This window comes from Physcomitrium patens, chromosome 3, assembly GCF_059467195.1.
Source record: "Physcomitrium patens ecotype Gransden chromosome 3, ASM5946719v1, whole genome shotgun sequence".
NCBI classification, from domain to species: Eukaryota; Viridiplantae; Streptophyta; class Bryopsida; order Funariales; family Funariaceae; genus Physcomitrium; species Physcomitrium patens.
Genome location: NC_143412.1, coordinates 13,243,113 through 13,258,220, shown reverse-complemented (window position 1 = coordinate 13,258,220; position 15,108 = coordinate 13,243,113). Strand labels below are relative to the sequence as shown.

The 15,108-nt window shown below is 40.3% G+C and overlaps 1 protein-coding gene across 3 annotated transcripts; it reads right to left on the bottom strand.

The window, feature by feature from the left end:
* Positions 1-5,496: 5,496 nt before the first annotated feature.
* On the bottom strand, positions 5,497-14,756 carry LOC112280066 (ATP-dependent RNA helicase DEAH13). Of its 3 annotated transcripts, none has more exons than XM_024515043.3 (16): positions 14,570-14,756; positions 14,281-14,463; positions 14,088-14,147; positions 13,881-13,930; positions 13,598-13,658; positions 12,209-13,222; positions 11,735-11,965; positions 11,453-11,566; positions 10,337-10,726; positions 9,844-9,940; positions 9,177-9,609; positions 8,666-8,927; positions 8,283-8,559; positions 7,152-7,661; positions 6,914-6,998; positions 5,497-6,587 (listed from the first exon to the last, which is right to left on the bottom strand). In XM_024515043.3, the coding sequence occupies exons 1-16, from the start codon at positions 14,606-14,608 to the stop codon at positions 5,915-5,917; spliced, it is 4,479 nt and encodes a 1,492-aa protein (XP_024370811.1). In that variant the 5' UTR covers positions 14,609-14,756; the 3' UTR covers positions 5,497-5,914. The 3 variants fall into 3 exon arrangements, with proteins under 3 accessions (XP_024370811.1, XP_024370812.1, XP_024370813.1); XM_024515044.3 differs by having other exon boundaries at positions 14,281-14,426; positions 14,570-14,746; XM_024515045.3 differs by lacking the exon at positions 14,281-14,463 and having other exon boundaries at positions 14,570-14,743.
* Positions 14,757-15,108: the final 352 nt, after the last annotated feature.

Genomic DNA, 15,108 nt, shown 5'->3' with positions numbered 1-15,108 from the left:
ATGGTGAAGTTGATGTTGCAATTACTTCTTGAACAGGTGTTGGTTGTGTTTCTTTTCTTGAAACTACATCCCATAAGTTCTCCATTTCAAACTTCATTTGAATCTTTTTCTTCCAGATGGAATACCATGAGCCATCAAACTTAGGCCACTTATCCATGGTAATGTTGCTTGCAGTCATATTTAAAGACAAGAGGAGGATTCGTTGGTGCCCCAACTTTCTATATAGAACCTCTTCTACAAAGCTTCCTTTTTCTGTCTGCAATGTTTTCTTAAATATATATCATAAAACTTTTTCAGAGCTTAGCTCTGATACCATATTAGAAGCAAGTGAACTTGAGAATTTTTGATAGAAAGAATATATTACCTATATTAAAAATTGAGTGTACACTGTTATTATTCTATTGAGGGAGGTGCGACCGTTTAGGTCTCGCCTATTTGACTAGTTGCGACGTTTCACTTAGTTTGTTCGTTATGTTTGATTAGTCACTGTTATTGTTTCCAACACTGAACACAAATGTGGTATCTCCACAATCGACTAATCAACCACGCTTCTCAGCACAACACCTCACACTTCAGCCCGCACACTCCATTTAAACACGCCTCTTCTGCTCTCAGCTCATCCAATAGTCGGATTATGCATGGTCATGCCACAAACTTAATTGACGCTTAAAGGACGCTACTTGCATGATGACCAGAACGTTCATGGGATCCTCGTACTCGCAAAGGGTGCGTGGAATGAAACCATAATTGTGCGGGTACACTACAGACTAGTAGTCAGTTCTTTGTAGGAGAGTACTTTCAAGTATCAACAAGTGCATTCCAGCGTTGTGAAAGCGTACTTCCGATATCAATATGATGAAGAGGGGTACTATGTTAGACTGGACTTCTAGTTATCTAAGACTGTCTAGTTACGTGTGTCTGACATCTTACACTTCGACCTGCAGCAATAGCGTCTCAGTGATGCTGGCTCTCGAGGTGTAAGGATTCCTGAACCGAGTGGTATTGTGTCGTGACAGGTTTTGGGGAGGTTATAGAGAGCACAGCTCCGACGTGATCTGCCCAGAAGCAGGCTAGGGTGGAATCGGGGTTGCAAAAAGCATACATCCAAAATGTCTTCAAAGATGAACGTTACTATAAATATGGAGAATGAAGGCAGCGACCACGAGACGGGGGGCATGGACAGCAACACAAAAGCTCACTACCTCAGAGTGAAGAAGTTTTTCACCTCCGCTTCACCGCCCATCCTGAATTTTGAGCGCTGCAGATACAATGCAGGATACACATTTGACGCTGATGGCATGTACTTGTTTGGCTTCATCGGAGCACGAGAGAATGGTACAAACTAATCTCTCGCCAATCCAGTTTCACTATGCAGCTGAAAGGAACTCGGATCTTTCTAGACTTTCCTGCTGGTTGCTTTGTTGAATCGTCTCCTTGAAGTTTGTAGTGTAGAAGTTCTGGGCTTGATTCCACTCGTGCAAGCATTTAGTATTTCTAAAGCAAGGGAAGAGTCCACCAAATGGTAAAAGGTGCTAACAATGCTCCGTTGCATTGCTCAATGTCTCCATTCACATTTGGAGATTTAGGAGACATCTACCACGTTTGCAACATGTGCATGGCCGATGATCATAGTTAGGAATTTATTCAGTTTTTGAGAGAGAAACCAAGTAGTTATGTCACCATATAATAGTCCTTCTACCTCCAAGATTCCACATTCTTTTTTATTATCCAATCCAACAATTAGTAGATGAAGTATTTAAGTATATCAAAGATATGAATTTCAAAGAAAGAAAATTAGATACATTCTTATGTCACTCAAAAAGATAAGAAAGACATTCAAAGATGGTAATATATTGAACTAGAATAGCTTAAAATGAAGAAGACTAGAAAGTCTTGAAATAAGACTAAAGACTAGAAAAATATTGATTAGAGTAAAGAAAGCTTTATTCTTACTTTTATATATACTCTTTAACTAAGAGCTATGTAGTGATGTTCTATAAGATCTCCAATACATGTTGACTTTGCTAGATACATGTCTTATTTTGTAAGGCAAGTTATCTATATGTGTGCCACATAGTTAACTTGTTCTACAAGCTATCAATACATGTGATACATGGCTAACTTGTTGACTAAGTTTCTAACCTATCAATTAATTACAAACACGTATAAAGTCAAAGTAATATCTATAAGGCTTTTAGAAAGCTTTTTTAAAAGATATTATGAAATTAATATAATTTTATTTATTATTATTTAATTATATAGGTAATTATTAGAATAAATATATATATCCATGATATTACCTTCTCTTCTAAGAATGAATTCCATGAGGAGCGATAATCATATATTGAAAAAACTTAAGATGCAATGATTTGTATTTGCTATATATTATAATCTTTGTTTTATTTGGAGATGGTTGATACATATTTTCAATTATAAATAATATCCTATATCAAGGCAAAAAGACTCGTGAATCTTTTTCTATTAAAGGTGTAAACCAAGAGAGAACACTTCCTGATAGTAGTATGCCTATGAATCCGACTTGGATAAATCCATCAAAATATTGAAAAGGATGCAATCTTAAATAGAGCTTGACTTATTGCAAAAATCCTCGAAATTTTGATCTTGTTCCATCAAACTTTTCAGGCATACTAATCCTTGTCCTTGACATACTTGTAGAAGCAAAATTCCCTAAATCTAGTTGTGACGTTAATCTACTAGCTTCTTTCAACTGCACAAATTCTTGCCACAGACTTTGAACTTCTTCTATAGGCGTAGATGTAGTACTTCCATGATTCACATTAGAAATATGTGAGATTTTCACTCTTAGAGTATTGATAAGCTCATGAAGATCTACGATAGTTACAAATCTATTCTCATTTCCGTTGAGAGTAGCATCTATAAACTTTCCTTCCATAGACAACTCAAACGAATTCAAAAGTTAAATTAGATGAGGATAATCTATAAAGTCTAAAAACAAATCCCACAAAGAGGGATAATCCACTCTCTTTAAGGAAAGGATCACTATCAAAAAATAAGATTTTTTGTTTAAAGGTGGGTAGTCCGCAACCTTCAAAATACAATAATAGAAGTGAAGTAATCCACTTATTTCTAAAACAAGACAGAAACAATATGTTAGCACTTTTGTCAAACTATTAAGGCATGAGTCTCAAAGAAAGAGAATCCTCAATACACTCTTCTATCACTGAAGAGAACTAGAAAGTCACACAAAAAGTGTTGTAATATTAACTACAATGGCTATTGCCAAAAACAAGAAAACTAGAAAGTCTTCAAACAAGACTAAGACTAGAGAGGCATTTACAAGAGTGAAGAAGGCTTCACTCTTGCTTCCATATATACTATCTAATTAAGAGCTATGTGGCGATGTCATATAGGACCTCCAACATGTGTTGACTTTGCTAGCCATATGTCTTATCTTGCAAGGCAAGTTATCTATATATGTGCCACGTAGTTGGCTTGTTCCACAAGCTACTACATCGAGATAACTTGTTCCACAAACTACTAATACATGGTTAGCTTTTTGGCCAAGTTTCTAATCTACAAACAGATCTAAAGTCAAAACTACATCTATGAAGCTTTTAGGAAGCTTTTCTAGAAGACTGTATGAAATTACTCTATATTTACCTACTTCTATTTAATCATATAAATAACTATTGAGGTAAACGTATATGTCCATGACACTTGGTTACTAATTAAACACTTGATCAAAAAAATTGAACCTCCAAATAATCTTGTTGATCTCTTCACCAAAGATTTCTTTTTGAACAACCATCGCCAACTTACTTATGGTATTGGCATGCATCAATTTACTTTTCTTGAGCAAAAGTTAATAAACTCTTAAAATGATGTAGTACTCTTTTTCCTTCATCTATGGTTTTGTATTTGAATATAATAAGGCTTTCTTAGATAAGATTTTAATAAGGTAGCAATTATTGATCTTGCAAGATTATAAAAAAGTATAGATCATAATTCTATGCAAATTTCATATTATGTAAATATTATGATGAGCAAAAAAGAGTGTTGATAGCATTTAATGTAACCGTTGCTTTCAATATAATCATTGTAGTTTTAGAAAATATTGTAGCATTGTAATATCACCCGTTAATATTATTGCCAGAGTGGACAGTGATTGAGAAGTGGATACGGAAGCTGCTGAGTTTTTGCCTTTCCAGCCCGGTGGTAGACCCACACCCCGACGTGGCACACAATTGCCAATCACTAGTTCTGTCGCTACGCCTCGGAAAGGCGCCCCGATTTGCTGCCGTGGCCCAAAATAAGCTCCTCCGGCATCTCACCAGATGAAAATGTCGGCACCCCCTGGGATTTATCTTCATCCAAACCAACCCTGTTCAACCCATACAACCGTCAATGACAATTTCGCAAGCACATGTGCACATCCACATTCTACGGTGCTCCGACGCGGCAGCATGACGACCAATCAAGGCCGCTCTCCGCCTTCTTACCTGGATGAATGCCTCACTGCGCCTTGTCAACCCATGATGTTTTGACCTGCAGCCTGCGTGGAGGTTGAGGTGAAATGGTCGGCACCAGATGGGCAGAAAGCTCCGCATGACGCTACAGGTTTCATACCCTCGATCTCACGTGCCACCGCTTGCTCACATGCACGTTCCGCAGCATCCCCCTCTCTCGCTGCATTCCCATTCCCATTCCCCGTCGTCAGCTACATTCAACAGCCGCTTGTGGTACAGCACGCGAACGCATCCCTGAACGCGGCCGACACCCCTTGCCAAGCTTCAGGGTGGGCGCTTGTTCACGACCTCTCCGATTGCCACACCAACATGTAATAAAGGGCATCTTCCGGAAAGGAGACACACCCCGTGCCTGATAGAATCTATGAATGAAAAACAATTATCATAATTTTAATGAGAATGTATACATTGGTTGAAGGTTGTATGGTGGATGCACGTGTTGTTCGGATGTAATACGCCATGAAACCTACATTGAAGTTGACAAGTTTGCAAAGCTTCTTATTTGATGTTTGCCTGTGTACTGTCCAAATATTTTCGCCGTTATAAGCCTTTTTTTACTCAAATAGATTTTGAAAGTTGAAAAGGAAGTGAGGATTGTATTTTGATTTAAGTTTATTATTATGTTTTCTCCTCCTGTTATCCCGATGGCCGATTTATAGGAATTTGTCATGTGCTTTTCATGGCATGGAATACCATGGGAAATACTTGACTCCCGACTTGCAATTTTTGTTGGCTATGTTTGCATTTTGGAAGGTCTGGGTTCTTTTGTAGGTACATGTAGAACACCGTCAAAGGATTGAACAAAACAAGTGGTCTCCATGAGGACTTACCTGATGAAATTGGGACCATTCGAACGAAGATGGTACCGAGTGCTTGAGATTTCGCCGTCTAACCCGTTTAGTTTTGAAATACTGCTTTCTTGTGATGTGCATATTTTTCGTAGAACTTAAATGCTTGTTTTGAGTTCAATCCTGCAGAGATTAAGATGCAGATTGGAGGACTTATTCTAATAGCTGTTCAATTGCTTCGAATACATACGAATAGAGTACTAATATACATTCACTTGCATTGCGACTGCGCTTAAATTCCTAGTGAGTGTTGCTAAGCCTCAGCTTTATTGCAGTACGTATCTTAGCCAACCTTGGCCCTATTTTCCCCGTTTCTCCGAAGCCAAAGGTGTTCCTTGCTGCAGAGTGAGATGCACTGAGCGATTAGCAGCCAGTGTTACTTCATATCATTGTCAGCATACTGTCTGAAAGACAAATTGAAGCGAACGTCATTGAGCCAGCAATGTGACTTGAGCACGCTAGCTTTTACCATCGAGGATCTGGAAGTCCACGCAGAACTAGCTCACCAGGTACTCCACCAACACCTCAATGTCCAACCCATAGGTATAACCGCGATGCTTACGTCTTTCGCTTCTTGGATTTCTTACTTTGAAACGTAGTCCCATCCATCGTAGCGTCTTTTAGACATTGATCCCATATCTGCTTAAATTCAGCATGTGCCTTATTTTGCACCCAGGCAAGGACCTCTGAATACAAATACATTGGGTCCCTTTGCCATGCCTTAGCTAGCTTCTTTCGTGAGTCAACTGTCTCCAACCCTGTCCCAAGCTTGTGCAATAGTTCTCCCACTCTAACTTGGCCATGTGACTCTGGCTTTATGATTATTGCTGGATCCGCTGCTAAATGGGGCAGCAAGGAACGAAAGGAAGGAATTACTTTACCTTCCAGTAAAGCAGCTGCAAACACAGAAGCTCTTGCTTTGCTATTATTTAGTGGTATAGGATGGGGAGGTAGCTCCCAACGATGCGGCCCAAAGGTAGGTAATACCCAACACATTACTGTGTCTAATGAAGGGTCGTACCAAGGAGGTGGATCGGCAACTGGTTTCGAAAACGTACAAAGTGGAGTAGCGTGTGACACTAACCAATTCGCTTTGACAGCTGTCACACCCCACATGTAAGGTCGGCCTGTTGAGATGATCTCGTTGTACACGACGAACTCAGGAGCCTCCTTGGCCAGCGCTGATGCTGGGTGGAGGAATACAGTTTCTTCGACTGCACATGCTTGATACCTAGACAGTTAAAAGCAAGGATAATTAGTATGTAGCGCATTCAACTAGCACCCATACGTCTATGAATGATAGCGCTTTAAGACACGTTAACTTATCTCGAGTTAGACCTTAGGAAGCTATTAGCAACACCACTAGGCATAAACAGCACTATATATAAACAAAATAAAAATTAAAAAAATTGACAGAATTTTCTACCTACCAGACCTTCGAAACGTATGATTCCAGATCTCCGAACTAAGGATGTGAATAAATTTACCATCTGAATCTAACCAGTAGAAATTGAAACACATCAAATTATCCAAGGAAAAAAAATCAATAAATCACACCTGACAGCTTTCCGTTTTCCGTCTTCTTCTGGTATCAAAGCAAGTTCTCGTGCACTTAGTCGGTGGGCAACCCTATCAGACCAACCTGCCCAAGCCCATGAATCAGATGATATCGCTGTGGGCTGTTGTCCCAGCCGAACACAAATAAGGAAAGACGCAAACATAGAATCATGCCTAGTCGAACTAATTACACTGAAAAGGTCAATTTTTGTGTAAGGAGAACAACCAAGATCTTTACCTGCACAAATCGCCTGTTGAATCACCATTTCTTGATTAACATTCAACTTTAGCTGATCTTTCAAGTGCCAAGCTTTTTCACATTCCAGGAGGTAATCCTTTGTCAGCCCAGGTTCGTCTTTCAGGCCATGCTGTTCTTTCACATGTGCACCAGCATCAAGACTGTATTGCAACACTAGCTGAGACAATTGCTGACGTAACTTTGACATCTCTTGCATAGTCTTCCCATGGAGATAGTTGATTTCACAAAATTGCTCCCTGTTCTCAGCCTTTTCATAGGCCCAAAGTGCATTGACAACACTGAGCGCATCACTGTTAGTGTTTCGATATTTTCCATGAGCCCTTCCAGCTTCTGCTCGCCGTTGCTTCCTTTTCTTCTTCTCCTCTTCTGTGAGCTCAGAATCACCGTCCTTAACTTGAGATTTTATTTGTTTTTCCGAGGCCTTCGTCGCAGCTGGATTATTACCGTTCTTTTCAGCTCCGACAATCGCCAAGTCCTCTACTTCGATGCCTGAAAGAAAGAATTACATAAGAGAAGGGTAATCAAACTGTGCCCACGAGATCATGAAAAAGCACGCGATGTTGCTAGTATGGTGTAGGATTCCAACATAATCCTAAGAAAAGCGAATAATAGTGTTCAACTATAATGAAATATATATATATAATTTGGTTCTATTTTCACACAAATAACTGGAACATTTTCTACCATCCGTACTTGAGCTTCAGAAAGAAACCAACAATTTCGATTATTATACATTGTTTTTACATAAACCACCAGAATCAAACACCCCATTCTTCTTCTGGTTTATGCAGAGGGCAGCAGCTCAACGAATGTAAGATGCAAAGCTCCACATCTCATTAAGATCATATTAGCATATTCCCCTAAAATAAAAGTGCAAAACCCATCGAAGAATATTCTACATTATAGCCTGCGACTAATTCAGCTTCTGCTTCTGGTAAAACAAAAGGAGCTCGATTAGTTTCTGATAAATAAGAAATAGAGAACATAATAAATACAAGAAACTAGGGAATGTTGAACCATATCTGCTTTTGCGCGATCCTGCTTTAGAGCCCTCACAACCGTCTTACGACTTGAGGGTAAGAAGGATTAGCTGGTTAATTAAATAAATACCTGATTCTCGAAGAAATGGGTTCTCTAGGCTCAAAGCAGCCGCTGCTGCAACCGCAAATGCGACCACAATATGTCCTCTTCCATCCATACCCTGAGATGCATGCAGAGCTGCTAATATCATTCTTGCATGTCGAGGGCTAATTGGATAAACCGCCATAGCTTTACCGATCGGAGTTAAATTGCCATCAGGACCAAGAGCAGAGAGGGCTCGCAAGCACCTGTCGGCCTCCAAGAGGGCTTGCCTATCTGGAGGAGTAGGAAATGGGAAATTAATAACCTGGACAGAAACAGTAAAACATGTTAAAAACTGTCAGAGATGACCTCTGTTCAATTCACGTTCTATGAAATGTATGACATAAGCATTGATAGTGAAAAGAATTAACCTTAGAGATCCCCATGCGCTTCATCACAAGAACTACTCCTTCAATAGGTGCCGAGCTAATCTCAGGCGGTGAAAATTTTGGGAAAATGTTATTGAATACTGCAGATGAATACAGCCGATAGCAATGTCCTGGACCAGTACGGCCAGCTCTACCAGCACGTTGGTTTGCTGAGGCTTTGCTAATCCACCGCACCTCATACTTCGACATTCCATTGGCTCGATCAAAGTCTCTTTCCTTGGACCGGCCGGTGTCTACCACATACCTAGAACATAATATTCCAGTAACATTTAATACGACTTGGGATGCAGCAAAATCCATGAAATAGAGATGCAGCCAAATTAACTAAACGGAACCATTGAATGATGATATTTTTGAAATTAACCAACTGCAACCAGAAGCAACGCAACTGGTACTAAGATCCTACGTTATGTGCTCATTAGCGATTTAGACGTCTGGAAGAAAATCGTCAAAATATTGATTCGCGTAACATTCACTGTTGTACGTGGCTCACCTTATTCCAGGTATAGTAATGGACGTCTCTGCTACATTGGTTGCGACAACAACAAGTCGCGCTCCTTCAGGAACTTGTGCAAATACACGCAATTGTGCGGCTGCTGGGAGCATGGCATACAGAGGCAGCACGTACAGAGGTCCAGGGTCAGTACTCTGAGCTAGCTTAGCTGTCAGAATATTATCATTCCCAATTTCTGTTGAGTTTATTCTGGTTTGATCTACATCTGCATCTTTTTTGCTGGTATCTTCCACAGCGTCTAGTGACGACTGAAGATTCACAACATCTTCTTCATCGCTATCACTTATACTGTCTTCATCATGATCATCCGAGAAATCTTTATCGTCGCTTTCCGAGAAATTTCCATTCTCACCCTTTTCCTCATCGTCTTCATTAACTTCAGCAATACCACCAAGGCCACCGCCATCGTTCCCTGAATCAATACAGGTAGCAAGATGTGGTCAGACTGTCAAATCATGTCATATCAAGCTTAAACCAAGAATCGGCTAACTGCAGAACCAAAACATTATGAACTCAATTATTACAACTAACAACAGCAAGTATGACTAGCATTAAATAATAATCTCAGCATTCACTTAAGCATAAGGTATTAAACGAACCTACGAGTAGACAGAATTCTGAGCAAATCTGCCAGTGAAGAACTAACCTTCGAAACTGTCTAGATGACCATCCATTGCCTTACTAATAGACTCTAAGTTCAGCCCTTGAACATCTGTTCTCTGAGAAGAGTCTTCTGGTTCACCCTGTAAAATAAAACGCTGCATATGGTGAAAACAAACTCTTATTCGACCGAATTCCAACAAGGAGCAGCATCACAGTACTCAAAGGAGCTGAGGAAGGAAAGTGTTCTTTTGTGGGAAAAAGTGAAAGCTGTCAACTTCAATCCATACAGAAAATTCATAATCCAATGTCTGACTGCGATAAAAGTTTTTTATTTTGACCAATGATGGCAGAGTTCTTAACATCAGCACTTTGAGAAATAAATAATTCCGATTACTTGAAAGAAAGGTTTTACATCCAAACTATCAACAAAACAAGCCTCGTGTGAGCAATTTCATCAAGGGAGCGAAGCATGATAAGGAAGAAGAAGAAAAAAAAAAAAAAAAAAAAAAAAAAAATGCATATATGTAACTGTCTACCTTAGACTGTCCATTGTTGCTTTTTGGTTTGAATACTCTGCGCAGTTTACGACACAGATATTCCACCTCCCTCTGTCCTGTCAGGAACACAAGAATGCCACCCGGAGGTAGCTTCCGATGTATCGCACATACTTTTTTCTGTGCCCGGCCAACATAATCAATCATCTCTGTTTTCGCACTAAAATGCACAGTAACTGGAAATTGTCGAGCTGGGACCTGGATAACGGGAGGGGAAATTGGATACATTCTGCGATTAGATGTGAAATCTTCAACTCGAAGAGTTGCACTCATTATCACTAGTTTCAGTGGCATTACAGGAGCCTCTGAAGTAGTTATGCTGCCAATAGATCCAAGTTGTTCCATCTTTTGGCAGTACTCTTCGTACATTTTCTGCAACAGTCCAAAATCAAACGATAAGAATAATCTGTGCGATTACCATGAGGACAAGCATTCGTAGAATTCGAAGGAGAAAAATATGAGGAATTTCAGAGAACAATAGATTTAACTTCAACTCCGAACATCTGAAGAACTTTAGGACTCTCTGAAAAGTGTTCAGAGAACATTTGCAGGAATCGGTGGAAATATATGATCCTGAAATGTCTCCAGAGAGGATGAGTTTTCACAATCATGTCTTAAAATAGCTTTCGGGTAGGTTCTTTGAGCAGTATAATGTCAAGACAAGAACGACCAACCTCCAGCATAACTTTGTTGGAGTTGGTAGAGAAATGCCATTTAAATTGTTATGTGCACGATCAAGTACCAAGGACATGGTCGTGATCTGTGATACAAATGCATCAAATCGTCCATGCCTCTATGTGGTCAAATGTGCACTCAAATTCCGACCATCTTCGTCGAACAATTCAGCAAAAATAACATTTTCAGTGCTCATGAAGCGGGACAAATTCAAGTCCTGAACCCTGACTCTACAGCGGCCTAATGAGAAAAGTAATTGAAAGAAATATCAAGGTTTAACTTCATAAAGGAGACACATGAACAAAGCGACTGAATAGAACGGGCATGGTTAACATGACATCAAAACAACTGCGGAAAACCATGAGAACACGCTCAATCGTGAAAACTCTATGCAACAAACCAAATGTAGCACATGAATCAAACCTTTCGGAGGGGCAAAATGCGTGAAAGCATGCCGATAAGAATGTCTGTGTTTAAACTCCTTTCGTGGGCCTCATCCAGGATTACAACAGAATACTTCTTGAGAAGAAAATCAGCCTGTTCCAATCAAGCCAAAATAAATTTTAAAATCATAAAATATGCAGTGCAGAAATTAAGTTATAACGAGGAGCTAATTTGAATCTTAGAACACACACCTACAGAAACTTACAACTATAAGTACTTAACCCTGCCTTGAAAATTCTTCAGCAACTTCCTCCCGTATACCTGGATTTCTCGAAGAAGAATTCCGTCAGTCATAAACTTGATACAGCTGTTGATTCCAATCTTTCGGTCGTGGCGTACTTGAAACCCAACTTCTTGTCCCAATGTAACATTCATCTCGTATGCTACACGCCTGGCTGTTGCGAGCACAGCAACCCGGCGGGGCTGAGTGACTCCTATAACCCCAGACTTCTCCGGGCATAGGCTTGAACCAAAACCAGCCTCAAACAAAAACTGAACAGAAGATAAACACAACACTGTAAACATGACATTGTCTCCTGACTAAAAGCATCTCAGCGTTGAGGGACTCGAAAGCTATCATTACCAGCATACACTTTTACTTGACTATTTCCGTCCACCATCGGAACGAATGGGGTGATAAACCATTCCTTTCAAAAACAGTTTCTCCAAAGCAAGACAAGCACCAACAATCTTTACATTCCAACAGTGGAGTTGTATCAATACGGCGTGACTAACCTGGGGGACCTGAGTCGTTTTACCACAACCTGTTTCACCGCATACTATTACTACATCGTTCTCACTGATGGCTTCTACAATTTCCTGCTCCATCATGACTATCGGCAAATTTTCCCGCCCCCTCTCAACATCTTCTGGTCGACTTATTGGGACTGCTACTTTTCGAAGCTTTAGATCTGCTTTCTCGGCTTGAGTATTAAGAGATTCTTTAAGATACACATCATGAGGTCTTAAACTCGGTAGTATACCCTCAGACTCCGCACCAGAAACTGCTGCTTTATCAAAATCTTCAAGTTCTACCATTCTATCTACATCATCGACTGAACCGGAAGCTTCAACAAGCTTCTCTTCCTTTTTCTTCTTCTGCTTTTTCTTCTTTTTCTTCTTGGGGTTTTCATAGGAATCAGAATTATTTACACAAGAAGCTGAGATACTTGGCTCTACGGAGGTACTCATCGAAACATCGAGCATTGGAGCAGCGTTCTCTGATGAAAGGTTCTTCCTACACTTCTTTCCAGGGTTTCCACGTTCTGCACTCTCGAGTTCTGGAAAAGACGCGGCCATCTCGTTCCCAGGCATTTCTGACAGGGTCAATTCGAGATTTCCCTTGTGAATCTCTTCGCCGTGATCGTCCTGACACTTAGAATTAGAGGCTCCACCACAGTGTGTTTCAGTCCTCCGAGATGGTATACTAACATCTAAACTTTGATTATGGTCTCCTACCATAACTGTTCCGATACAACTATCATCTTTTTTCCTCTTCAAACCCTTAGATGCTACAGTGCTGCTTAAATTGAACACTCCCTCATTGGCTTGCGCATTAGCTAGGGAAGTTTTGTTGCTAATTTTTGAAGCTACTCCTTTCAATAGCTCAGACTTTTCTTCCTCCATAAGGACCTGGTCAATATGCTGATCACCAGGTCTTTCTCGAAACAATGGGATACCCGAAGGTACCGGAAGCCCCGCTCGCTTGTAATTCATTGCTCGCTGAAGCTTCTCTTTCATTGTTTCCTCCTGTTAACAAGAAATATTTACTACATTACGCTACCTTACATCTCAAGGACATTGGCAGAAACAAAGTTCATAACAATCGTATCTCAAACACCTTTCGCATACAATAAAAGGTAACAAAAATTAGGAAATTGAGAAATGCTCAACAGCTCCTCGCAATGACACGAAGTCACAATCTAAATTTATTGGTGAACTCTTTAATACAAACAGCTGGAGCAAAAGGGGCCCAAATACGCAGAACTTTAAAAATACACCATCCAAACTAAGAGAGGACCTTAATCAAGATCAAATTTTCTGCTGATGTCAACAAAGCCTGTAATAAAACCTAGCATAAAACATCTTTATAACGGGTAGTAAACAGAGATCGAGTGTTCCGACCTGCCCAAGCGTTCCAGAGGAATGAAGCAGACCAAATTTATCATCCGCCAGTTTATGTTTCCTAAGAACGATGAATCAAGGACAACTGCAGTTGCACATTTCACATTCCCGGACAGTGATTATTGCGTAGTAAAATTGAAGTACTCCATGTCCGAACAGGAAACAACAAGTTTCACCACATAAGAGTGATTCACTAAGTGCGATGGTGCCCTGACGATCCAATGTCAAAGGTCTGAGCGGAATGCACAGAATCTTCCCCAAGCGTAACTACGAAAAAGGATACTGTAAAGTCTCCATGACTTGGACCCGAAGTTTCTTCTTCTCCTCCTCTTCCTGCACAGTCCAATTAACCCAATTTCATCTTCCGGATGCAAGAAATAATAATCCTCAGCTCTGTAACATTACGGAATTAACCACTTTGCAACATTTGGCATGCTCAAGGAATCCTCAGCAGCATTAAAGACGAGAAAAAGACGACTCAGATTCCAACCTGCAGTCTGCGGAGCTTCCGCTGCATGTTCTTGCTCAATTTCACCTGCTTATCTTGCTCCTGCAAAGCGTAAGACGGTAATTTAATTGAATCAATAAAAACACATAGAAAGACGGGACGCAGAATCTCGCGACACACCATTCTCGAGTCGAAAACATAATGAATACGTGATAGCCGCGTCCATCTATCTCACCAACTGAGAGAGCTGTTTCTCCTTTTTCTTCTTCGGCCCTGATATCATCTCCATATTCGAGCAATCAACGCCCATACTATCCTTGCATCGAGGAATAATTCCGTCCGCGTTGCCCAAATTCTCGTCGCGATCACCGAAGCTAAGCTCTGAGGAGACATGAAGCCCTAAGTGCTGCTTCTTCCTCTAGAGAATAAAAAACCACAACAATTACAATGTCAACCTCGGCACATCTGAACCTACAAAACCTATCACCTCGAAAACCCCGACGTGAGAGCTAAATTCAACTCACCTTCTGGGACAACTGCTTCTCTTTCTTCTTTCTCGCCATTACGGCAAGACGCGCTTCGCCTCTACAAATCTATGACGAGTCGATAGTATAGCAAACGAATTACGTGAGCGTATTGAAGCACGGTTCTAAGCGAATCACTTCATCACAAAACACTTCCGTGGACTCCATCTCCAAAACATCATTCGACATAAACCCCCCGCTCTCGCGAGCGGCTGCAAAACCCTTTCTACCCTAATTTCGGCTCGGACACGAGCCTTAGCTTCGGCTCCCAGCTTCGGTTATAACTAAATGAGACAATACCTCTTCACCTTCATTCCGGACACCTTTAACCGTTCGTTTGCAGATTCATTTTATTATTTTAAAATAATATATATATATATAGTATTTAATTTAGGGGATTGTTAAATTGACCCATGCTTTAATTAAATAGACTTTTGATGAAAAATATGGTAATCATGATGAATATGGTTGGTTTTTATTGATTGCAAATCCAATAGTTGAGAAATGAATTTAGAGGTTTTTCTTCTTTTTTTTTTTTT